This window comes from Cryptosporidium ryanae (assembly GCF_009792415.1).
Source record: "Cryptosporidium ryanae isolate 45019 chromosome Unknown contig_87, whole genome shotgun sequence".
NCBI lineage: Eukaryota > Apicomplexa > Conoidasida > Eucoccidiorida > Cryptosporidiidae > Cryptosporidium > Cryptosporidium ryanae.
Window position 1 is genome coordinate 1 of NW_027125561.1, and position 25,140 is coordinate 25,140.

Sequence of the window (25,140 nt, forward strand, 5' to 3'; positions counted from 1 at the left end):
ATTAATTGTATGCATGTTATTTTTGGATAACAATGAAAAAATGAATTTAAAAGAAAATTCATTAATTAAATTGAGAAAGCCAAGATGTAAAAAACCCAGCAAGGAAGATACAAAGAGCTTACAAAGACAGTTGAAAGTTTTGCAGGGTAAGATAGGTGAAAAAGAATTAAAAGGAGACCAAAATGGTGCTGAGAATGTAAGAAAACAACTTCAAAGAGTTAAAGAAAAATTATGTATGGATTAATCTTGTAAATTTACAGTCCTAATACCTAACGAAAATTCAATTTGAATTTGAGGAGATAGAAAGCTCTGAATTTTATGGAGAATAACTAGAGTTAATACCTAAACTATTTATCCTAGTTTATACACTGATACTAATAAATAGTTATATAGCTAGTCCGAGTCTTATTCATTTTCTAGGTAATGCAACAAATAAATTTACTGTAAATTTTTGTCTAGTAACATTAAAAACGAAAAAACCAATTGTTTAGTTATCCTTGCATAAACGTTCATTAGCTCTTCGAATTCTATCTCTTATATTTTCAGCACCATTTTTGTCTCCTTTTATTTCTTTTTCACCTAACTTTTGTTGCAAAATTCCAACTTGTTTTTCTAGATCACTCCTTTCTTTTCGGCTGAGTTTTTTACATCTTGGCTTTCTCAATTTAATTAATGAATTTTCTTTTAAATTCATTTTTTCATTGTTATCCAAAAATAACATGCATACAATTAATAATATTAAACACTTTAAAACATTAAATACTTTCATCTTCTTTTTTATAAATACTATTAAAAAAACAACTAATTAAATTATTATCTTGCCTTTTTTATTATATAATTCAGAATTATTAATATAATTCCTATTACTCTAATTAATCCATAAAATTCAAATAATGATCCTATTCATTCATTCTATTTTTACATATTTCCAAACTTCACACTGTGCAATCTACCTAACATTATACACAACAATTTTCGATTGCACCATGTCACACGAGTACCGCACCCATGTAAGGCATGTGTACCGGGTGAAGGGGGTAAGTGAAAAAGACAAAACATGGTAAAATAATGACTAAAATAGTAAAGGTGTAAATGGGAAAATAAAGGTTTATATACGATACTAATAACTTTAAAAGATTATTGAGTTTACTAATAAGTATAACAAGAAGAAAAAGGCGTAAAAGTGTTGATTTAATATATTTTCTATTTATTAATCGGTTTTGAACGCGTCTTTTTCCAAATATCGACAAGACTAGTTTATATATATGAATGTAAAACTTTCTGCAGACTTGTTTATAAAAAAAATATTATAATCTTAGTGTTATAATATTTAATTTATCTTGTTAAAGGTAAAATTGCGTTTTTAATTAATTATTGCGAATTACTAAAAAAAAAAAAAATAAATTAATTTTTAGATCATTAATTGAAAGCAAAAGCAAGAAAGATATTAATAATTTTAGAGATTTCCAAGTGGAAAGAACTATAATTATTTCTTATGAGAGTTTTATTTTAATTTATCAGACAAATCAGTCCTTGCTGTACAATTACTATTCTATTAATTATTTATTTTTCCTCAAGTAGCTTCGTGTAGCGGCTTTTGCGTGCAAAAAAAGGTGTGCAGAATAAAAGTCACAAATAAAGTTGATATTGTATAGAAATAAATGCTGTTGTTTAATTTAGAAATTAACAAGTCCTTAATTTACTTCTTTTTTCAAGTTGAACTCATAATACAGAAAAATTGCAGATGTTGTTTAAAGTTTACACAACATAGTCTAAAATATTAAAGGTGGGAATATAATATATATAAAAAAAACAGTGAAAATAGGAATAAGGATAGAGAAGAAAAATCTTTAATTTTACAATAAATTTTGATTAAATTAAGCAAATAAAAAAACTAGACAAAAAAAACAATTTGGGGGTGTTTTAAAATACATTAAAAATGGGAGGAGGTGGGAGTCAACCGGCAACAACAACAACAACAACAACGTCTACAACGACGACAACAACGACAACAACAACAACAACGACGACTACAACATCAACAACAACTTCAACAACGACAACAACAACGACTACGACGACGAAAATGCCAACTAGTATGATAACAAGTGACTTCATTATACCAACAGATGTAGGAGATATAAGTCAGGGTGGTAGTTTATCATTCATATTACCAATTTACACATTGAATGAAAATAATTTGAAAATTGAAATAATGAATGAAAATAATGTGACAATTGTATCAACAGAATTTATGAAGTGTTGTGCAAAAATGATGAATACAGTAACGGGTTACTTTGATAAATTTACTTATCCTTCAAACTGGGAATTGATAACATCAATGAATTTAACATTAGCGTGGACAACAACAATGATTTATTTAATAATATCGTCCACACTAGTGCCTTTGGCAGGAATAATAACATCAAGCAATACATTACCATCGGCAGTAAGGTTGATGGACAGCAAAGAGCAATTAATATCAACAACCTGGAACTTTAATCCCTTCTTTAGCAATATAGTTTCAAACTCGTGCACAGTAACTCATTCTGGAAACAAATGCAAAAGTGGTAAAGTAGTTTTGTCGTTAACCAAACCATTTCAACCCGAGAGCAATTATTTGAGATACTCGTTTATATCGCCACCTGACTTTTACTATCCAATAACAATATCCATATACTCTTCGGCATCATTATTGGCAACGATAAAGTTTTACAAGACTTCAATAGAGCTAAAATCGACTACAAATACGGTTTCAATTACCATTCCGACTCCTGTAGAAGAAGGACAGTGGATAGCTGGAGATATATTTACGCTTTCTAAAAGCAGCTACAAATATCTAAAAGATAACTCGTCGTCCTACAGTTGTTTGTTTGTGGTTTCCAGCAGTTGTTTTGCATCACAAGCCTCTCAAAGTTGGAAACAACAAGATGAGAAACTGGATATATTAAGATATGCATACATAAAGGGTACAGAATATAGGTCTATTACAAATCATATTAACCCAGAGACAGGTGAAGTTACCGGTAAAGAAGAGGGAACCTCAGATAAAGATGAGGTATATCTCCATCTATCTTATAGCAATAATATAGTGGGTGGTATTTCAATTCCTCCATCTTCGATTACTGAACTTAGAATTACCGGAACACAAAATCTAGTACCTCTTTGTTATTGGAGATTTTCAGTCGGGACAACTCCTTCTATAAATGTATCAGCTTCTCTGCTAAATGGTCTACTGTCACAAATAAAGTCCTTGTGAAAATCTTTTAAAATGTGATAAAAGCATATTATATTTACACTCAAAACGCATTTCCGTCTAATAAAATATGTTTTTGATGTGAAATTGGGATAACAATTAAATTTTTATCTCTAATTTTAGGAATACAAAATGTAAAAATATACAGGGGATTTTTTGAATAAATTTTTTTTAGTAATAATTTTGCGATATCACAGGGTACAACATTTCCCTAATGTCTGTCCAATAGAAATCGTTTTTTAGGTATAACAAGGGGAATGTTTAAGTAAAGTGAAAAAATTTTGTTAAATAGTCAAGGGTGAAATTTTTATTTTTTTCGTACATATATATATTTAAAGTCGTTATTTTCTTAGACATAATTTGCATGCAATTCCGAGACATTTCCGTACTGCACAAATAAATTAATAACTAAGATGATGAAACCGTAACGAGATTATGATTAAAAATTTATTTATTAACTCTAAATTCCTATATCCGATGGATATTGTAAATTAGCCGTTATATTACAATTAAAGGTAGTTTTTTAACACAATAAAATAATAATTATCACGTTGTATTTCAGCTTTGGTGCAAACAAGACGGAAAAATAAAGAATTAATCAATAATAAACTAGATTTTACACCAAGTGTTTAAAATGGGATCTGATATTAGCTGTCAAACTACAGGTGTCGGTGATATATGTTATAATCAAGCAATTGTATATAACGGTAGTGTTCCGGAATTACTAAACAATTATTATATATTCAACAACGAGGTCGAATACATAAAGGAAAGAGAAGAATACTTTTTCTCATGTCTTAATGAGTCTGAGGAAGTGTCAGGTAGCTTAATTTGTGATTTAAATGCAAATGCAACAATTTCATGTGGTTACAGTAAGTTAAAATTAAAAAAGTAATTTATTATTTGAATAAATTTTTTTTTGTATTTATTTAATTAGATATTATGACTTTCAGACACAGAAACAACTGTTCTTTTGGATTTATGTTTAGACCAAATGAAACATTAATTTTTCAAGTAAGTATATGATTTTCAATATTCAAAAAACATTATTATTTTGATAAAATAACCATATTCCAGAGCAACGACTTAAATAAACCAATAATTTCATTTCCATCTATTTCCAATCAAATTAAATTATATTCTTCCCACTATAACACTGATAATAATGATAGATGGGCACTTAGAGAAGGATATAAAGGTATGTTGAAAAAAATATATGTTTTAATACAAAGTAATTACTAATATTATAAATGAATAAATTTAACTACTAAAGGAGGTGAATTTGAATCACTTGCTATTGAAACACTCACTGCAAAAAATGAATCATGGAATGGAAAATATTTAAATGCTTTATATTCAAGCGAAATCAAATTCCCAACTCAAGATAAAACGAATAACTATACTTTTGATAACAATGGTAGTCTGTCATTTATTCTCCCAATTGATTCAATAAAAAGTGGAAATCTAAAACTAAGCTTCACAAACAAAGAAGATAATCCAATAGTTACATTAGATATCTCTAAATGTTGCTCTAAATTAATAGATAACAAAAATAACAAAATAGACAGGTATTCATTTATATCTGAAAATATTAATGTTAATTCAGTGAACTTAACGATATCTTGGATATCACCAATAGTATTCTTATATGAGACCACCTCCGTAAAACCATTATCTGTATTAACTAGCGTCCATAAAATGTCACCTACTAAAGCAAAGTTAACAGATGCAAATAATAATGAAATATTAACAAATTGGTATCTTACACAATACTCAAGTTCTATCAACCCAAATTATTGTGTCCTATCAACGTCAAATATATGCAAAAGTTCAGAAATTAATATTTCAAAAAATTTACACAGTGATTCTCAGTATTTAAGATATGGATTTATGTTTTCAGAAACACTATTAGCACCATATGTTATGAATATTAAAAAAAACTCGAATAAAATAATAAATATTACATTTAAAAAAAATTTAATTATTATTTCAACTGATTCTGAAACTATTAATGTCGATTTAAAAAATGAAATTGAAGATGGTGATTGGGTTTCTGGCGATATATTTATTTTATCCAAAAATCTACATAGAGCAATTATTGATGATACTTATATTACTTGCAAAGAATATAATTATTCATGTTTAGATAGTCAAGACAAAGATTGGATGAGCAAGTCAAGTGAAGATTCAATACTTAGATACGCTTATCTAAAAAAAGAAGCTGTTATATATGATATTAGCGAAAATGAGCTTGATTCCCCCATCAACAACCAAATTAAAGATGACTATTACATATACATTTCATACAAGAACTGTATTGTTGCAAGAATTGGAACCAATAACAATTATATTAACAACTTGCAAATTACAAACGCAAAAAATGTTGCCACACTTTCTTATTGGAGAATCAACACTGGTATATCCCCTTCTATTGCAGTTCCTTCAGATAAATTAGCCACTTTAAGAGATAATATTAAGAATAATAAGCCTTCTTAATACATATGTTGATTTGAAATAAAAGAAACACACATTTCTCACAACGTTATTATTTGTTTTCTTATTATTGTAGTAATCTAGTCATAACAGGGTTAATTATTTATATTTATATTTGACCTTCTATCTTCCTTTTTGTTTTACAAGAAATAACGAATAAATAAATAAATATGTACACATCTAATAATATTATATCTATGCTTCTAATAATTATATGTAAACCTTTTTCCCACAAAACTGATAAGAGGGGACAAAATAAAATTATCGAAAATGTGCATATAAATTTCACAAAAGTATAAGTAATGTATAATTTAAGAAACAATAACAGAAATAAAGATGAATATTGCTTCTGTATATAACTTAGTTCCAGAGTTGCCTAAAGTGCAAATAGAGCTGGGGTTTTGGAAAACTTCTAATAATTTAAAATACAATAAACTTAAACTTCAAAATGAATATATTAATATATTTGGATTCTACAATTTGCAAAATAATATTATTAGAATTAGAGAAGAATCTATCAAATTAAATAACAATTTGGACACATTAGGTATGTTATTATTAATCTAATCATAATATTTTATTATTAAATTAACATTTATTTTAATTCATTCATCCCCTTTATACATTAAATACTAATAAAATATTTAGAAAACAATAACATGATTAAAGGAAAGTTGAGATTATTAAATTCACTTAACGAAATTATACATTTAAATAAAGATATCCAATCAAATCCTAAAAACCACTTCTATACAAATTCTGGAACAATCTATACTTGGTTTGATGAGATAAATAACAAAAAGTTAGAATACTACCCATTCTCTTTTTTACTATTAATATATTTCGACTTTAAAAAACAATTAGCATATTACAGTATCTGTTTTTCAGATTTAGCTCAAAATTTTAGATTTAAAATATTAAATACTTGTAATGATAATACAGATATAAATACAAATAACTTAAATGACATTAACATATTACAAGCCAATGATAATAATAATAATTTATTTATAAATCTGGAGTTAATTAAGGTTTCAAGACTATGTAAAAATATGTTAATAAAATTAAAAAAAGATATTTCTAAACAAAATGGCAATATGATTACTTGTCCTTGGTTTTTTATTGGCATACTTACATACATAACGATTAAAGATAAAAAAAATAACAATGTTTCTATTAAACCAAATTATGTTGAACAAAATAATTTTAAAATTAACAAAGAAATTGAAATGAATGATAATAAATTGCTTTTATTTGATTTTAAAATGCATTTTGACTCATATACAATACAACAAAAAATGAATAATATTAACATTGATCTCATAAAATGGAGAATAGCCCCTGAATTTGATCCTGATAAATTCAAAAATTTAAGATTTTTACTTATTGGTAGTGGTACTTTAGGATGTAGCGTTTCAAGAAATTTAATAGGTTGGGGAATAAGAAATATTTCTATGATCGACAATTCTGAAGTTAGCTTAAATAATCCCCCAAGACAATGTTTATTTACTTTTGAAGATGCCAAATTGAAAAAAAATAAAGCATCTGCTGCTGTTGAAAGACTAAGGTATATTTGTCCTGATTTAATTGGTAATGGTTTACCTTTCAATGTACCTATACTTGGTGATCCTACAATTAATAATGATGAATTCATCAAAGCGTGTGAAAAGCTGAAAGAAAAGATACAAAATTCAGATGTTATTTTATTACTTACAGATACAAAAGAATCTAGGCTTATTCCGACTATTCTCACATCATTTATTAATAGAAATCACAGAAATAAAGACAAACCAATTCTTTGTATTACTGTCGGTCTTGGATTTGATTCGTTTATTGTTACTAGAAATACATTTATTGAGAATAAAATAATATCTGACCAAAACAATAATTTGAATATAAACTGTAACGGATGTTATTTTTGTGGTGATTTATCAGTAAACTCAAAAAATGACCTTTATGATATTTCAATTGATCAACAATGCTCTGTAGTTAGAACCGGTAACAGTTATATTGCATCTTCTATTGCTGTTGAACTTATTATAAATTTATCTCAAAGTGATGAATATTGGAATTCAGTTTATTCTGATAGCAATAAAAATATAATAGGATTATATCCACATTGCATTCGTGGATTCTTAAATAATTTCTCTATCGTAAATTCTTCTATTCAAAGAAACGATAATTGTATTGCTTGCTCGAACAAAATTTCAAATAAAATTTCAAACAACGAAAGAAAGTTTTTATCCCAAATATTTAATGATCCTAAAAAATTAGAAATTTTTTCCGGTTTAGATAAATATAAAAAAAATATGGAAAGTAATATAAATATGGTTAACGACTTCTAATAAAACCAAATTTTCCTTAAATATTGTTCAATTTTTATTTTTATTTGTACGATTATTGTTATTCACTATCATGAAATTTTTACCATTCCTATTTTGAATTGGAAAGTCATGAATTTCTGTACTACCACCTATTGAATATTTACTACCAACCATAGAAGTGTTATCATATCTCTTTGATGATTCTATAGATAAACCTTCATTATACCATTTCATGAAATTTTTTTCGACTTCTTCTGTTGATATTATAGATGTTCCTGCTATTGGTAATATATCCTCAAATTGTCTTCTTACTTTAATGTATCTTTCATGATCATATTCATGATCTAATCTTCCATCAAGTGGATCCCATCTTGGTGGTAATATTAACTCATTCAAACGTTTCATATCTAACAACTCTTTTACATCTGGGCGGATTGGAATATTAAATCCAAATACTTTATCATACATATTATTACTCTTTAATTCATTCATTTTTTTATTCCTTTCCTTTCTTATATCTTTTGCTATCACTCTTGCATCTATTATTCTTAATCTAAATTCCTCATCATCTGGATATACCATTGGTAATGCATCTGGAAATATTCTTCTAAAATTTTTTTGCAATAATCTATTTTCTGATATATTCGAATAACGTATATCTGATAAAAACATACATAAATCATCTGATGCAGTTTTCAATACTAAATAATAATTCAAAAAAGTTAGTTAAATCATTATATATTTATTTATAATAATAAACTCAAACTTACATGTTGATTCCCCAAACTGTTGTGAAGAAAATATCACTCTTGCACCTTTCGCTCTAAATTGAGCATTTTTTACTGCTGCTTCAATACCTAAAATACGGATAGTATTCATCATTGCTTTTCTAACTTCTGCTAATAACTCTATTTCAGTATCAACAGGTATATCAGAATTTGATCTATATGATTTTATCTTTGGAATCAAATATCTCAAAGTTTGACCCTGAGGTTCGTAAAATCCAGCATTAAAAAGCAGTTTACCCACATCTTTGGCTTCACAATCAAATATATCTCCCTGTTCTATAATATATAGCATTTGTGATGCTGCCTCGTCTGGAAAAGGCGATTTTAATAAACCCATCAATAAATTATTCTGTTCATTCTCACCAAGTTTATGCTTATAATATAAAGAAATACCATCTTTGGATTCTGTTGTATCTAATATCTTCTCTTTTACACCATATAATTGTTTATGCTCATTATATCTATGTACTAACAAGCAACAATCTACAAATATTTGTTGTATTAAAAATAATACAGCAAGCACATGTATTATTATTATTAAAATTTCTATTACAAATGAATAATTTGGATAGTGAGCAAAAATACAAAACAAACATAGTATTAGTACCAATGAAAAGGCCGAAATCATTGTAACACTGAATAAGTCAACAGAAAATATCCACCAAGGTTTGTCCATCCTGAAATTTTCATCATTGTCCGAGTTTTCAATAGGAAATATTACACTCTCTACGAGCATTATTATTGAATATACAGATATTAAAAACAATGTAAGATGCCTTGCTGTCATAAAACTGAAATTCATTATCTGTATTATTGCTGTAATTATATAAAATCTAAATGATTCCCAAAACAAAAAAGGTAATCTATATCCAGAAAATAAGAATCCACTACTTATCAAATATAATTTACTCTTTCGAATAATTTTATTTTTTATAAAAAAATAAGATATAAAATTAATAAAAGGATAAAAGAATACATAATATAAATAACAAAATAATGCAATTCCATTTAACGTATTACATGGTAATATATATGATTGATATTGCACAGAACCATATCCTGGGATTGTCCTACAAATCATCGAATTTACAATTGTCCAAGTTATCGGCGTATATATTAATGTTAAAAATACTTGACAATTTGTTATAAATCTGTAGGTTGATTTCTCAGTTTGACTTCTTAAAATTTCATGAAATTTTTCAACTCTAATTGATAAGTCAACATTGTTCATTCTTGTATCATGATTTATTCTTTCATTTTCACTATATATCCTTGCTACATCAATTATATGTTTAGTTGTAAATACAATAAATAATAATAATACACCAAATATAGGTGTAATTGACAGTATCATAAGATCAGCCTTGACATCAGTTATGTTAACATCTCCAATACTACTCATTGTTATTGGAAATAATTTTAGAAGACATTTTATTGGAAACATCCCTACAGGTAACCAAAGGTTGGCTGCTAGAAATTGTAATATTTTTAAATATATCGTAAAAAACTCATGCATATTCGTAAGATCCTTGTCAGAATAATATATAAACATCCCATAAGTTGTACTTATCGATAAATAAAATATAAATATTTTAAATTTTGCAATTACAGTAGATTTTTTTCCGCTTATAAGCGTATATTTACACGACAATTCACTTATTCTTGAAATAGAATAAGATATTAATAGTACCAAAATTATTATACTAATAAATATACACAAAAGCAAATACTTATTTGGGCATTCCTCGCATATTCTTGAATATCCATTTTCAATAGGATAATGATCATCTGAACATGTATTGCAAAGTGGTCCAATATACCCTTTTTTACAACTCGTACAGTCTGACAAACATGAATCTTTATTTGGACATCTTATTATTATTCCAGATTCTGGGCTGCTCATCCACCATCCACCACTTGATGTCCTTTCATTATTTTCACAGTAATTTTCACTAATTTTTCCAGGGCAAATATAAATATCATTCTCTTGTGGACATTTTACGCAATTTGTTGTACCTTCAAACCTGTAATATCCTTCAACGCAAAAACAATCACTGTCACTATATACACCTAACTCACCAAAAGTACTTGAAAATATTGGACACTTCTTACATCCTGATAGATTACTAGTTGCTGCGGTTGTATCAACTGGACAAAGTTCACAAGTTCCACTAGAAGAGGTATAACTCCCTGAATTACATGGAACTCCAGATGAAGATGAAGATAAAGATATATCACATATTATTCCCTCATTTTCCAAAAAGTACACCAAAATTATAAACAACCACCAAAATATTGACATTTTTTAATGTTTATTTTACACCTTTACCTGATAATTTGAATGAAACCCATCATACAAATTTATCTCAAAATATTTCATTTGCAATAAAAGACTTATACAACCACCACAAAGTTGCTATTCAATTAAAATTTATAATAAAATATTTTGCATATTATCTTCTTTCACCTATTACTTTTTGAAATCTATTAATGTAAACTCTTGACTACATAAAATTATTTAACCATAGCGCCCACACAGGCGCCACGTTTTATGTACTTGTTGTATGTCAATCTTGAATGTATTCTTTTCATTCAGTTTCTCTTGTTTTACTCTTTTAATTATAATATAAGGTAATTATTTTAATTTTTGGAAAATTAAAAAAAGTAAAAGTAACACGATATCTTTTTTTTAATTTATTGCTTAATAATTTGCATGCAAGTAAATTTATCATGCGAAAACTATCCTTTATCGCATGCATATATTTTGAACAAATTTTTTAACTTTGAAAATATATGAATATAAATTATAAATATTGTGATTGCCTTTTTTACGCTTAAGTATACAAGTCTGTCGTTTTAATTTGTAACTAAAAACGCTCACTAAAGTTTATTTTCATTTTATTTTCTATTTTTTCGAAAATTTTTCCTGCATAAAAACTGTCTATATCACATGTATTAGCAGGTTTAAAAACAAACAAATTTAGAGCCTTTTGATTAAAAAAAAATAAATTTTAAGAAAATTATCAAGAAATCAAAAAAAATTTATTAAATAATACTATTATCTATTTAATTTGCGGATTATTTATTTTATATTCAATATAAGAGTTTTTGTTATTAAATTGTTTTATAAAATCTCTAACTAAATAACTATACTTAAAAAAGGGTTAAAATAAAGGTAAATAAAATACATTTTAATTAAAGAGTGAGATAATAAAAAAAATTAATGTCGAAAAAAGTGTTAAATCAACAAAAAATATAAATTAATAGTATTAAATATTGACTAAAAAAGCAAGAAATTGCTGGATAATGGGAATTCACAAAATAATAATACTATTAACTTGGCTTTTATTTATGAACCTACAAAATGAGGCAAATTGCATAAAAATCAATTCTCGCTCTTATGAAATTAATTTAAATGAAACCAAGGCAAAAGATGAAATATTTAAAGAAATTAAGGAACACCTACAAAACAACGGTACAACAAATAGCAATAGTATTTTAAACGAAGAGGTAAGACTTAATTTATTCGGAAATTATGCATTAGTTAATGACTTTTTTTTTTTATTGACGCAAATAAATTAGGTGCTAAATAACACAATTGAAGAACTAACAGACCTATCTAATGAAATAGAAACAAAATTAGACGAATTGAAAAAAAAAGAAATAATGTAAGTTTATCTATATTTCAACATTTTTTTTTTATTCTTTAATATCAAATTCATCAGAATGGATTTGGATAAAAAGAACATTGGGGTATTTGCAAGCATTACAATGATTGCCTTAATATTACTGTTTTACCTTGGTGTAGCACACATGGAAGATGCATTGAAAGATGCAACTGTTTTATACGGAGAAGCTAGTTCGCCTCAAAATGTGATTTTTGATCCGAGATGGTAAAAACATTGATTTTTAATACAATAAAAAAAAATCAAATCAAAGTACAATTTCAAACTAGTTCGGTGTATTAATTATTATCAGTAAATCATAAACAAATTAAAGAACCTGAATAACTGATTTTGGAATTCCCCATTTAATTGTCAAAAATTCAGAAATCTGATTTGTGACATTACCTTGTATAACAACGCCAATGTTAGAATCTGAAGGGAACCCTTTTATTTGTGATGCTGCTGCTGAACATGCAAACCTCTTTTGGCAAGACTCAGCAACTCTTTGAGGATCTAAACTAAAGTGGCTTATATAGGGACTAATAATCGTTACAAATTTTTTAGCACCTGTTCTAGATTCAGTATATATTAAAATTGGTTTACAACTACCCCTTATTAAATTTGGTTTTTCATTTGAATCAATATTAGATGAATTATTCTTTATATAATGAAAGGGCTTTAAGAAATTAGATATAGATTTAAATAATTGTGATATTCGAATAACGCCTGTATTTTTATCTGAAATTAAACTTTCTAAGGCTTCATCCAATTTAACATGGGTTAACCTATTACAATCTAATTTTGGATCACAAACTCTCAGATTATTTGAGTTAATATAATATTCTAGCGCCTTTTTTGCATCTAATATTGAAATAAAAAATTGTTCTTTTACACCTCGAGATGTTTTCAATAAGTGGATTTCACCAAAGCATTCATCTTCAGTATTTGAAATATAATAGTCAATAATTGTTTGAAAATTTGAATCTGGTTGGTACACGTTAATTATCTCCATTAATTGATTATTTTCACTAGATTTATTTTTAACGTCAAAACTTGCCTCTTGTAACCTAGTTTTCGCTTCCATTTTTCTAATTAATTCGAACTCAACAAAAATGTTATTTGTAGAATTATTTTTTTCTTGTTCAATTATTTTTTCAATTTTAATATCTACTATACTCATAATTCTCATTCTATTCTGTTTAATGGTTAAAATACCTGTTTTGTTATAATGTTGAAAAAATTTTGAAACTTTTATATAGGAAGAGTTTTTAATGTCTAGCTGCATCCCATAAATTTTTAAAGATAAACGGGACATTCTATCCCATATTGCTGATGAATCTAATGGGAGAACAGATTTGCTGTCCTTAAAACCACTCAAAACTTGAATTAACATCAACTCCAAAAGAAAATCATATTTCTTGACATCAATTATAGTTTTCTCTTTTTGATCCTTAATTTCGGTTTCGTTTCTAGTAATATCTCTAATTGACGTTTTCTCTACATCAACTGAATCTAAACTGTCACTATTTGACCCCTCATTCCCTTTTCTCAAAAAACTAAATTTAAAATTACCTTCTAATGAAAGTGCATCGTTGTTGTGATGTATAACTTTTAATATTTTACCCTTTTGAAGTTCTGGTGTTGAAATCTCATTCCAATTTACTAGGGATATCCCTATTGCAATTGGGTGTTCATCACTTTTACACCTAATGATCCATATTTGATCTTTTTTCATTTCTTCTATTTCATTAATTTCATAAAAAAGAATACCACCTGCCATTAAATCAGCACCATTAAAAATATAAGATTTAACATGATCTAATACAATAATTTCTGGTAATCTCAAAATTGACCCATAAATCCAGATGAGTTGCAAAGTAGGAAATACTTTTCCAGATCCTAATTCAAAGATCCATGGAATAATAGCAGGATATTTTGTTATATTTGATACATTAGGTTTCAAATCTAAGTCAAAAGCTGGAGAGACAGTTTCTATAGTTTCATTCGGTAATTTCTCGCATTCTAAACCATCAGTACTTTGAGTAGTCTTATCAAAATAAAAGTTAGATTCATTTTCAAACTCTACTCTATAAAGAATTCCTCTGTTTATTTCTTTGTTCTCTAATTTTGTGGAGAATATTTTCAGGTCTTTTTTCTTTTTTCTTCCAAGAATTATATCACAAACCTTTGAATCTAAGTTATATTGCTTTACTATGCGATCTCTTAATTGAATAACAGAACGACGGCCTAAAATGGTCTCCCCACCTGTCTGAGGCACTTTTTTCTTAAACATTACTCCCCAGTTTTCTTTTGTTTACTAATCCTAATTCTTATTTTCAATATACCGAGTGGCGCTGTTTGGCGGCAATATTTTCAGGATTTTTATATTAACACATGAAGATCAGTACATGCTAAAGCTAAGTTAACATCGTAGAATTTTATGCACAAAAATTGCAAACGCTGAATGCATATGATTATATTGTATAATTGAAAATTAAATATTCCAATACCTATTAATATTGTTATTTTTTGTTCCTTGTTTTTAGTAAGATTAAAAATAAATGAGAAACCCCTTTGAGCCACAACTAAAAGTTTCTGTGATCAATACTTCATTTGGAAAATGGATTAAAATATCGAAACTTGACATATTTTCAAACTTAGAAAGCTCAGTTCAACGTATTATTAAATCATCAAGTTTGTATTCTGAGTCAAAGAGTGAAGTTTCATTAGATGACTCCAGAGATGGGACGGAAACAGAAAATCAAAATAAAGATGAGTACTTGTATATCGGATCAATAGGATCTGTAAGTACTACTGAACCTCAATGTGCTCGAGATGGAGAAGAAAAAGAACTTTTCAGTGCATATGGTTTGATAGGTATTTGGAGATATGACAAAGATATTACAAAGTGTTTGTTTATTACTGAAGCAGAATTTATTACTGAAATAGGATATTGTGAGAGAATTTATAGGATAAATGGTGTTAAGTTTGTTGATCTAAAAACAAATATTCAGAATATTTCAGGTATTGTTGGAAACAAAGAATGTAAAGGGACTTTCAGTGAAGAATCAAACTATAGCCTTTCGAAGAAATTTGAATCTGTGGATTTGGCAGAGTCGATGATTTTATCAATTTTTAAAAGAGGTGGATTTTACTTTTCAAATTGTTCAAGAGTTGATATTACAAAAAGTGTTAGACAATCAATAATGAATGGAAATAGATTGGGTGATTTACCTGAGGAGAGATTTTGTTGGAATTACAACTTTCTACTTCCTCTATATGAAGGCGGATCCTCTACATCAAGATGGGCATCTCCAATAATATCCGGATTTGTCGGTTCATCTAGATTTACTTTTGAAAATTTAAAGAAAAAAACAGAGGATTCAGAATATGATGATAATTATACCGAAGTAAATTTTATGCTTATTTCAAGAAGAGATTTTCGTCGACAAGGAGTTAGGTATTTATGCAGAGGTGCTAATGCAGACGGAAATGTTTCAAACTCAGTTGAAACTGAACAAATTGTTATTGTAAGAAAACAAAAATCCACTATGGTACTAAGTTATCTGCAATATAGAGGTTCAATTCCTTTTGTTTGGAAACAAAATCCTAACTTGGAAAAGACTCCTCCGGTTGAAATTTACTCAAATAAAGAACGTCAGCAAAAAATAGTAAATCGTCATTTTAGAGAATTATCTAAAAAATATTGTAATCAGTTGAGCGAAAATGATAATAACTTCAATTTTGTCTTTGATGACAAACGTATCATTAATTCAAGTAATGGAAGAGTTTTAGTAGCCAATTTAATCGACAAGAAACGTCATGAATTGGTACTCGGAACTGAATTTGAAAAATATGTAAATAATTTAGATGTTAATGATATTTGTGAAGAGAAATTTAATGTATTAGGAGATGGTTATTCAGGTGATGCTTCCAAAATTGGAAAAATAACCAATGACGTTAAATTTTGTTGGTTTGATTTTCATTCTGAGTGTTCCAAGATGAGATGGGAAAACTTGAGTTTCCTTGTAAATAATTTGATTAAAATTGGATTGGATGATATAGGATTTACATCCTTAGAAATTCGATTAAATTTCCAAGAATCCGATTATTCTCCTATATATGGTATTATACAAGGCAATTACAATAAGGATTCACAAGATGAATTTAAATTAATAGTGAATTCTATTCAGAACGGTATTTGTAGAACAAATTGTATTGATTGCCTTGATAGAACTAACGTTGTTCAGTCTGTACTTGGTAGAAGAGTACTTATAAATATCTTAAAGCATATAAATGAATTTAATTTCAACACAACAAGAATTTCCGAAGCTGTCTCAGTTTTCCAGGAAATTCCAGGAGAAGATTCATCAAACGAATTTTACTTTAGACAAATTTGGAGTGATAATGCAGATGCTCTCAGCAAATTATACAGCGGAACACCTGCTCAGAAAACTGACTTTACCAGATACGGAAGGCGTACAAAAAAAGGCGTAATAATGGATTCAATATACTCTGTTATCAGATTTTTACTGAATAGTCTAATTGATGGTTATACTCAAGATGCCTACTTTATTTTCACAAATCAATGCAGTTATCCAAATAGTGATCTTGGAATTAAGAAGAATATGCAAGATAGACTTATTTCAAGTAGGTATAAGTATTTAAGTTCTCCAATAGTATTTGCTATTGGACAATATCTTACATTGGTCTCTATACTCCTACTCCTTCCTTTTTTTCAGGTTATTTTTTCATATTCACAAATAATTGGTGGAAACTTAATATGTCTAATTAAAGACCTTATTTATCTTCCTTCAAAATTTTTATTTTACTTCTTGAATGGAGAATTGGATTACAAGCGTGATTATTCAGTCGTAAATACGTTATCTTCGTTTGAAAGTTACTTTTCTCAACAAAATGAGTGTCTCATCTATCCTATTGGTTCTTTAATAGCAACTATTATAGTATTTATTATTGGACTTATCCAATTTGTTAAATATAGAGGATCAAAGGTCACTACGAAACCTCTTATAGACGACACCAACTCAAGCATCTGGGAAAAAGAAAACTAATGAATTTGGATTAATTTACTATAATACGCAAATTTACAAAGAAATATAACTAGTGGAGCAACTTTTGCATATCTCGCATTTTTTTTTCCCTTATCTGAAATTTATAGAAGTCAAAATATTCTTTTTTCTTCTCCTTGTTCTTTGTATTTTTTACATTCCTGAAACCTCGAATACAATCTCCCACCTCGGGGCAAAAACTATAGACAACTGTACCATCTGCTGTTTTCTGTTTCTTATTTACAATCTTAATAAAACCATCTTTATCAGGAATTGTTGATTCTAATTTTAAATTTTCTTTTCTTATTTCAGTTTCTATATCATACTTTGCCATGTATAAATCTATCTCTCTTTGCAAAGGCCCTGGATCCGCTCTTTTCTTGGCAATGTCCATTATAATCTCTTGAACACCTTTAATACAATTTTTTTTACTTTCATAAATTCCAGTATCATCAAAAACAATGCTTTCATCTAAATATAACATTCTGAATAAATAATTCGAATCGAATTCTGAATCTTGTTTCATTTTATTTATTGGCGAGCTACTGTTATATGTTATATATATCCATGGTTCTGCAGATTCATCGTTATTATTATAATTTTCAGAATAATGTTTTGAATTTACATTGTTGTAAAAAATCTGGAAAAAAATAATAATGGTATTAATAGATACAAAAAATGTGATATTTTAGTGGGTAATTCAAAATAAGCTGTACCCTTCATTAGTTCTCCAGAAAAATCTGGATTAAACAAATTTAATTAAACCTACCTCCTTAATCTCGCCAAAACTTTTAAAAATACGTTCTATTTCTAGGTTACTTATGCTACTTGGAACGCTAAATAATAATATGCTTGTACTTTCCTTAGTTCCCTCAGTTGTCCCTGAATCAGACCTTAACTCACTTTTACATAAAATTTTTCCAATTATCTGCACAAAACAAAAAGAAATATTTTATTTTTTTGTTTGTAGCATTTAAATAAAAGTATGTACAAATATTATTTTTATCCTGAATTAGGAGTCAATATATTTTCACATATAATTTAACGTACCTCTCTATATACAGGAGACTTTCTTCTATAAGGAATATAAAACAAAATAACATCTCCCTTAAGTGAGTCATAATGCGAAAAATTTAAGCTATTCATTATTGGAGGATGAAGGCTATAAGAAAAATAATCCTCGTTTGTCATTTTTTGGACTTGGCGCCATAAAGTTTAAAGTTCATTTCTTAAAAAAGTACGAATTAAAGGAGGTAAATTAATTTTGAATAAATAAGGTGAATTTGTATTATTTGAAAAGTATGAACTTTATCATGATAAATATAAATATGTATAATTTATTTAGCTTGAATTATTTTTATTTGAATTATACATTAGCTGAGTTACGTTTGTATTTCCCCGGCCTTAATTATAAAGAATACTGAACTATTGAGTTTACATTACCCATATTTAGAAGATCGTTTACAATGTGTTCGCTAACTTAATAGTGTGAAGAATATGATTTTTTTTGTTGACTTGTAAAAGTGAGTCTTTGCTAATTTTATTAATGAGGAAATTAGACCTTTCTAAAAGAAAAAAACATGCAAAAAAGTCAGTTTCATTATCAGTGACACACATAAATAAACAATTTCTCAAGAACCTCAAACAACAAGAACTTAAAAATAACTCTAACTCTTATTAGAGATATTTTGTATAGTATAACTACATTTTTTCGGATGATAGTTTTATTTTTTGTATTAGACCTAAATCATCATTAGGTTAAATGTCACATAAAAGCGTGGCGCCACAACTAATTTAGAGTTTTAATTTGACAATAAGAAAAAAGTTGGCAAATAGGGACAAAAATTAACAAAAAAAAAAAAATATTCGTTATAAAGACAATAAATGGACGGTGTAAAGTATTGCTTAAAAAAGATAAAATAGGATTTTTTTTGTTATAATATATCTATACGCTGCAATCTCGAAATTTTAAATACAGAGACAAAAATATATTTAAGATGAGAGACGATATTGAGTTATTATGTGAAATAATGAGCAGTCATTTCGGTGGTTTATCTTCAATAATAATTCGGAAATTATTGATAAATGACCGACTTCCATTGGAAAGATTATACAATTTAGTATTGCGGAGTAAGGAAGCTCAAAGATACTTTCCAAATAATGGAATGGATAAGTTTATATATTTTAGAAATTCAATGTTGATGTTAATTCAGCATTATTGCATAATTTATAAAGAATCTGTAGATAAAGATTTTTATTTAGATAGTTCTGAGAACTCGATGATAACTTTTTTTGAGGTCAATACAAGCAATATATTGTCTAGATTGCGCTTTCCTTTGTATTTAAATCATGTGAGTTCTCTACTAGGAGAAAATAGCAGAGTAATTTTAATGGAAATAATGAAATATGGAAGAATATCAACCAATTTGTTAATTTCAGAGTTGTCAGAAAATATTGAAAATGTAGAAAGGAGCTTAGGTTTGTTATTGGATTATGACTTCATAAATATTCACGAGGATAAAGACGCTAAATCAGATTTAAATAATGATGACGAAATTCATGATAATAAAAATATTAGTAGTGTTTTCAGTGACCTACTTCTTGATTATAGTGAAAGTTATTATACAAATTTTGAATCTGAAAGAACTGAGCCTGAATTTGAATTTGATAATAATTCAACTCTTAGCATTTCTGCATTGGGTTTAGCTCCTACAAAAAGTAAAAATAATGATTTTGCAATATTTGAAGGTAATATTAAAAAACAAAAATTAGATAAAATAAAAAATGATGTTATCAGTGGAATCATGAACAAAGTTATTTATATGAATATTAATGCACTTAATGATTCAATTTACAGTCAAATACTAGAGGAAATGGTGAAAACAAGATATAACAATGTATTATCTTCAGTTATAATTAGAGTTATGTCAGATAGTAAAGGATTAAAGAAAAAAAAAAATGACCAGGGATGGACAATAGATGAAATAAATAATGAAATTTTGGATCTTATTAACTTAAACCCAAAGTTAAAAAAAGATCTGGATTTCGTAGATGAATCAAAGTTAAAGAACTCTATTTTAAGGGTAATAGATGTTCTATCAAAGCATACAGACGAATTCATTTCACTTACTTTTTCTCCTATTGGCACAATTTATAAACTTAATTTACCAAAGATAAAATTCTTGGTAAAATACAAGACAACTTTCGAATATATAGGTCAAAGAGTGGGGATTTTAGGTTCTAGGATTTGGAGTATGATGTGCAATCCGCACCTTTTAAATGCAAATGACAACATTAAGCTTTCAAATATTGAGAAAAATAATAGTGATTCAGGTACCTGTTCGTCTACAAAAATAGTGAATTCATGTATAGAGAGTGAAATAAAAGGTAGAGTGTACTGGGACGATGCAACATTGGCAGATAAATGTCTTCTTCCAAATAACGTTGCGAGAAATCTTTTATATTCATTAGGTAACGAGAGATTCATTAGAACACACCACTCAGACACTGTGACTATAGATAACATTTGTGGATTTGATCAAGTGGGAAACAATCAATCTTCAGATTCAAGGGCATCTGGAATAGGCTTTAACACAATATCAGATTTTAACAACTTCAATATGGTAAATACAATATCTCAGACATCTTTAAATAAACATGGTATTTATTACAGCACTTGTGTCACTAGCACAATCAAGGAAATTCAGCAAAAACTTTTTAGAATAATATTAAACATCTTGACACGTTTCAAGGTACAAAGTGACCAAATAATGGGATATGAAATTAGATCCAAACACCTTTCTCAAATAGAAATGAGATTTTTTGAAAAACTTACCGTTGGACTTTCCTCTTTGTTCTATAATATAACCCAAATAGATAGAATATTGCTTATTCTATCATAATAATATATTTGAAACTTGTCTCATTTTTTAGTTTACTATTTAAGTGAAATATATGTTATTAATACGAATATTATAAATAAATTTAAAGTTTTAACTGTTTTCTCTACATGTTTTTTCTTTCTCTAAATTTATAAATATCTATGCTGGTTCTTAATAACATTTATAATGTTATTATTTACTATTAAGAAAACATAATTTGCCGTAGACCGGTTTATACAAAAAATATTTAAGAAAAAAATCGAGGGAAAAAAAAATCAATTAGGACAATAAAATACAAAGAATATTGGGATTTTTGTTTTATTTTATTATTTAAGTCTTTAAATTTTGATTTTTTTCTAGGTAGAATAATATATAAGTAAATATCAAGAAGAGGTAAGTTCAAATAATAAAAATACAGGAAAATAGGGGAGATAACATTCTAATAGCAAATGAATTGTATTACAAATGAAAATCCAAAGATTCAGGAAAATTGGCTTTGGAGAAAAAATGTACCTTTTATTTACGACTACTTGTTTATGACTCCTTTAAAATGGCCAACTTTGTCTTTTACTATACCACCAATAAGATTTAATAGTGAGAATATGGAAATAGAACAGGCTATGACTGACTTAGACCAGGATCCAGAAATATATTCACACGGTCAGTTGGTTATTTATGGGTCTTATACAGGTAAAAATATAGTTAATGACACGGAATGTTCAAAATCAGGTGTTTCGGATAATTACATTGCAATATCTTTAATAGATGTTCCTAATTTTGATATTGATCTTTTAAATGCAAATGAAGTACAGAAAAATACTGAATTAAAGAAGCCTAAGTATTTAAATCCAGATATAAATACTTTATTTGGACTTTCTGTAGAAGACGATATATTTAAGATATGTTCGGGAATTGATAATAATAAATTAAAGCTTGCAAGCAAAACGATTAAAGGAAAGATAATTGTTCATAATATAGACATTGATGAAATAAAAGACATGGGAATAAATTTAAGGAAAAGAAATGAGGATAAATATTACGACGATGAAAACAGTTTTTTTAACAACAGAATAGTTAGTGCTTTATTAGGAAATGAACATAACAGTACAGGAAAGTCAGGGTATGGAATGGAATGGGGAACAACAAATTCAAATTGGTTACTTTCGGGAAACGAGGATTCTTCAATCTACATTTATGATTTAAACACAAACAATGTAGTATTTGAGTCCATCGATGGTTGTTGTTTGAGCGGTGGGATAAATGATTTATCTTGGTTAAATCCAGATTTAACTCCAAATATTTTCACGACAGTAAATCACCAGGGGAATTTGTCAGTTTACGATTTTAGAATTAATAAAAAGGCGAAGGGCAATTCATCATCACAGAGGGTAAGACTAAGGTCAGATTCGATTTCAAATTATACGACTCCTGTTGGAAGATGGACTATATCTGATAATCCTTGCTTATCTGTTTCGGTACATCCTTGTATTTCAAATTTAATAAGTGTGGGTTGTTATGATGGAAGTATATTTCTTGTTGATTTAAGGTATTTTTCAAATATTAATGACGTTAAAAATTCTTCAAATAAGAAATTTATTGTAAATAGATTAGAGTACGGCAAAAAAGGAGTTCACAGAGTAGAATGGCATGCTGGAGGTAACGGATTATTGCTCTCTTCTAGTTTGAACGGAAAAGTTGCTATTTGGGATATAACTAAAAGCAACAATTTGCCAATATGGGATCAGTTTCATAGTAATTGCGAAGACAAAACATCAAATAATTATAATTATTCAACAAAATCAAAAAAAAACCAGATTAATTCTGAAAATTCAGGTCTAAAGGATGAAACCACTGCACTTAAAAATTCACTCAAAGCCATTGTTGGAAGCAAATCAAGTTGGAACAAATCTGAAAGATTAGAGGGACCAGATGAATTACTTGGTATCCATTCTGGTCACCTCGGTCACGTTACAGATTCTCATTGGATTTACAGCCCTGATTTTGATTCTTGGACAGTTGCTAGTTCTGATTCTTCAAACGGATTCCATATTTGGTGTTTTAACGAAGCTCTATTCTCCTCAGAAAACGATTTAATTGAGCTTGCTTATGCAAAAGATAATCCAGTATTCCAGAATTCGGACTATATCTTTAGCACAAAAGCATCTATTCAAAATTTAATTGATTCATTTTAAGAGTTATGTTGATGATTTGAAGTAATTAATAGAATGGATCGAGAAGAAAATCGAAATTAAAGAGACTTTCATTTAGTCAAAAACACATTAATTGTTAAAATTACTATTATTTTTTTGTAATGTATATTGTTTTCTATAGTTAATTTCTATAAGTTCTTTTAAGCAACAAAGCACAACATTTTTTGTATTTTTTTCCTGAATTACATCTAGGACATTTTTTGTTTGAATATTTTGATATAGGGTAATTCATTTCATCATCGCTGTATTTTTCATCTGAAACCCCGATTTGAATCGGATTTACATCATCATCACTTTCTACGTATCTGTTCAGTAATTGTCTTTCAAATTGCTCAGTTCTAAAATCACCTAGTATTCTCTTAAAACCTTGTTATTTAGAGAAACAAAGCGTTTTATTTAGTACAATATCAAATCATCTTATGATAGTCTTACCTGGGTTTAATATGTTGTACGCACTTAACTCCCCGCTGTCTTTATTTTTAGATGAAGTATTTATAAACAATCCTATTATGGTGAGAATAATTAGACCACTAATGTTTATAAAGTTCAAAAGTACAAATTTAAATCGATATTGTGAGTAGGGTCGGTTGGTCAATACAAGAATGAGAATTTACAAATATATATATTGACGAAAATACATTTATAACATGTTAAAAATATTTAAAATCAAAAACTTACGGTAGTCCAAAGTGGTACCCACACAATAAATACAAAACCAGGAATAATATCTTAAACAAAATATCCCTATAATCTTTTATTTTGTTTAACAAAATTTCTACTCCAATCTGCATTCCTTTTCCAGTGTTAACATTAAATATTTTAAGTATAATATTGAGAAGCGAACCCACTGAAAGCCATTAAAATTCGAAATATAATATTATTTATATGAATGAGAATTTCATCCGAAAATAAAAAAAAGAAGTGATATACACATAATTAGTATTAATCTGAATTTTATGCTTTAATAAAATGGCAACAAAAAAGACGGTCAAATGAGTTAAGTATCATAAAACAAAACATGTTCCGGTACCTACACACAGAACCGAACATGTTTTACTAAACTTACATGTTTAAATTTTTAAGGTCAAAACTCACAAAAATAAACCATTAATTTAAATTCACTTTTAAAATTATTTCAGCGTAAAAGATTCTAAAATTTTATTTTATAGGTACTAGAAAATAAAATATATACGAGGGGAATGCCTGGCGCCATATGATTTAAATAGTGCAAATTAATGCACATAGTTAAATACAAATGTGAGAAGGGCATATTAGTGCGCGTGGGGGATTGCATTTATTTGGATGTAAATGTTGAATTTTACGAGTTTTGCGGCCAAGCATGTATTTAAAAGAGATATTCGATGGTACTAAGCTATAGTATTGAAGTTATGAGGGAGTGAGAATCAGAATTATATGGAAACAATAAAGTTGAAAATAACAAGATAGATAAATTA

The 25,140-nt window shown here is 27.6% G+C and overlaps 13 protein-coding genes across 13 annotated transcripts; 8 read left to right on the forward strand and 5 right to left on the reverse strand.

Annotated features, from left to right (window-relative positions):
- Positions 1 to 40: 40 nt before the first annotated feature.
- Positions 41 to 244, forward strand: FG386_003564 (uncharacterized protein; the record flags this gene model as incomplete). The annotated part of the gene is made up of 1 exon (XM_067342832.1): positions 41 to 244. The coding sequence occupies one exon, from the start codon at positions 41 to 43 to the stop codon at positions 242 to 244; it is 204 nt and encodes a 67-aa protein (XP_067196204.1).
- A 243-nt stretch (positions 245 to 487) lies between these two features.
- Positions 488 to 769, reverse strand: FG386_003575 (uncharacterized protein; the record flags this gene model as incomplete). The annotated part of the gene is made up of 1 exon (XM_067342843.1): positions 488 to 769. One exon carries the CDS (start codon positions 767 to 769, stop codon positions 488 to 490), a length of 282 nt encoding a protein of 93 aa, XP_067196215.1.
- Positions 770 to 1,939: 1,170 nt separating this feature from the next.
- FG386_003578 (uncharacterized protein) lies at positions 1,940 to 3,259 on the forward strand (the record flags this gene model as incomplete). Its single annotated transcript, XM_067342846.1, has 1 exon — positions 1,940 to 3,259. The coding sequence occupies one exon, from the start codon at positions 1,940 to 1,942 to the stop codon at positions 3,257 to 3,259; it is 1,320 nt and encodes a 439-aa protein (XP_067196218.1).
- Positions 3,260 to 3,890: 631 nt separating this feature from the next.
- On the forward strand, positions 3,891 to 5,752 carry FG386_003579 (uncharacterized protein; the record flags this gene model as incomplete). Its single annotated transcript, XM_067342847.1, has 4 exons — positions 3,891 to 4,128; positions 4,194 to 4,270; positions 4,334 to 4,454; positions 4,530 to 5,752. 4 exons carry the CDS (start codon positions 3,891 to 3,893, stop codon positions 5,750 to 5,752), a joined length of 1,659 nt encoding a protein of 552 aa, XP_067196219.1.
- A 656-nt stretch (positions 5,753 to 6,408) lies between these two features.
- On the forward strand, positions 6,409 to 8,094 carry FG386_003580 (uncharacterized protein; the record flags this gene model as incomplete). Its single annotated transcript, XM_067342848.1, has 1 exon — positions 6,409 to 8,094. The coding sequence occupies one exon, from the start codon at positions 6,409 to 6,411 to the stop codon at positions 8,092 to 8,094; it is 1,686 nt and encodes a 561-aa protein (XP_067196220.1).
- Positions 8,095 to 8,121: 27 nt separating this feature from the next.
- Positions 8,122 to 11,163, reverse strand: FG386_003581 (protein with a signal peptide; the record flags this gene model as incomplete). The annotated part of the gene is made up of 2 exons (XM_067342849.1): positions 8,122 to 8,774; positions 8,844 to 11,163. The coding sequence occupies 2 exons, from the start codon at positions 11,161 to 11,163 to the stop codon at positions 8,122 to 8,124; spliced, it is 2,973 nt and encodes a 990-aa protein (XP_067196221.1).
- A 1,004-nt stretch (positions 11,164 to 12,167) lies between these two features.
- Positions 12,168 to 12,533, forward strand: FG386_003582 (uncharacterized protein; the record flags this gene model as incomplete). The annotated part of the gene is made up of 2 exons (XM_067342850.1): positions 12,168 to 12,371; positions 12,444 to 12,533. The coding sequence occupies 2 exons, from the start codon at positions 12,168 to 12,170 to the stop codon at positions 12,531 to 12,533; spliced, it is 294 nt and encodes a 97-aa protein (XP_067196222.1).
- A 321-nt stretch (positions 12,534 to 12,854) lies between these two features.
- FG386_003583 (uncharacterized protein) lies at positions 12,855 to 14,819 on the reverse strand (the record flags this gene model as incomplete). Its single annotated transcript, XM_067342851.1, has 1 exon — positions 12,855 to 14,819. The coding sequence occupies one exon, from the start codon at positions 14,817 to 14,819 to the stop codon at positions 12,855 to 12,857; it is 1,965 nt and encodes a 654-aa protein (XP_067196223.1).
- Positions 14,820 to 15,087: 268 nt separating this feature from the next.
- On the forward strand, positions 15,088 to 17,598 carry FG386_003584 (uncharacterized protein; the record flags this gene model as incomplete). Its single annotated transcript, XM_067342852.1, has 1 exon — positions 15,088 to 17,598. One exon carries the CDS (start codon positions 15,088 to 15,090, stop codon positions 17,596 to 17,598), a length of 2,511 nt encoding a protein of 836 aa, XP_067196224.1.
- A 49-nt stretch (positions 17,599 to 17,647) lies between these two features.
- FG386_003565 (uncharacterized protein) lies at positions 17,648 to 18,786 on the reverse strand (the record flags this gene model as incomplete). Its single annotated transcript, XM_067342833.1, has 3 exons — positions 17,648 to 18,235; positions 18,365 to 18,523; positions 18,646 to 18,786. 3 exons carry the CDS (start codon positions 18,784 to 18,786, stop codon positions 17,648 to 17,650), a joined length of 888 nt encoding a protein of 295 aa, XP_067196205.1.
- Positions 18,787 to 19,592: 806 nt separating this feature from the next.
- On the forward strand, positions 19,593 to 21,497 carry FG386_003566 (uncharacterized protein; the record flags this gene model as incomplete). The annotated part of the gene is made up of 1 exon (XM_067342834.1): positions 19,593 to 21,497. The coding sequence occupies one exon, from the start codon at positions 19,593 to 19,595 to the stop codon at positions 21,495 to 21,497; it is 1,905 nt and encodes a 634-aa protein (XP_067196206.1).
- Positions 21,498 to 21,925: 428 nt separating this feature from the next.
- FG386_003567 (uncharacterized protein) lies at positions 21,926 to 23,668 on the forward strand (the record flags this gene model as incomplete). The annotated part of the gene is made up of 1 exon (XM_067342835.1): positions 21,926 to 23,668. One exon carries the CDS (start codon positions 21,926 to 21,928, stop codon positions 23,666 to 23,668), a length of 1,743 nt encoding a protein of 580 aa, XP_067196207.1.
- Positions 23,669 to 24,098: 430 nt separating this feature from the next.
- FG386_003568 (uncharacterized protein) lies at positions 24,099 to 24,477 on the reverse strand (the record flags this gene model as incomplete). Its single annotated transcript, XM_067342836.1, has 2 exons — positions 24,099 to 24,216; positions 24,365 to 24,477. 2 exons carry the CDS (start codon positions 24,475 to 24,477, stop codon positions 24,099 to 24,101), a joined length of 231 nt encoding a protein of 76 aa, XP_067196208.1.
- Positions 24,478 to 25,140: the final 663 nt, after the last annotated feature.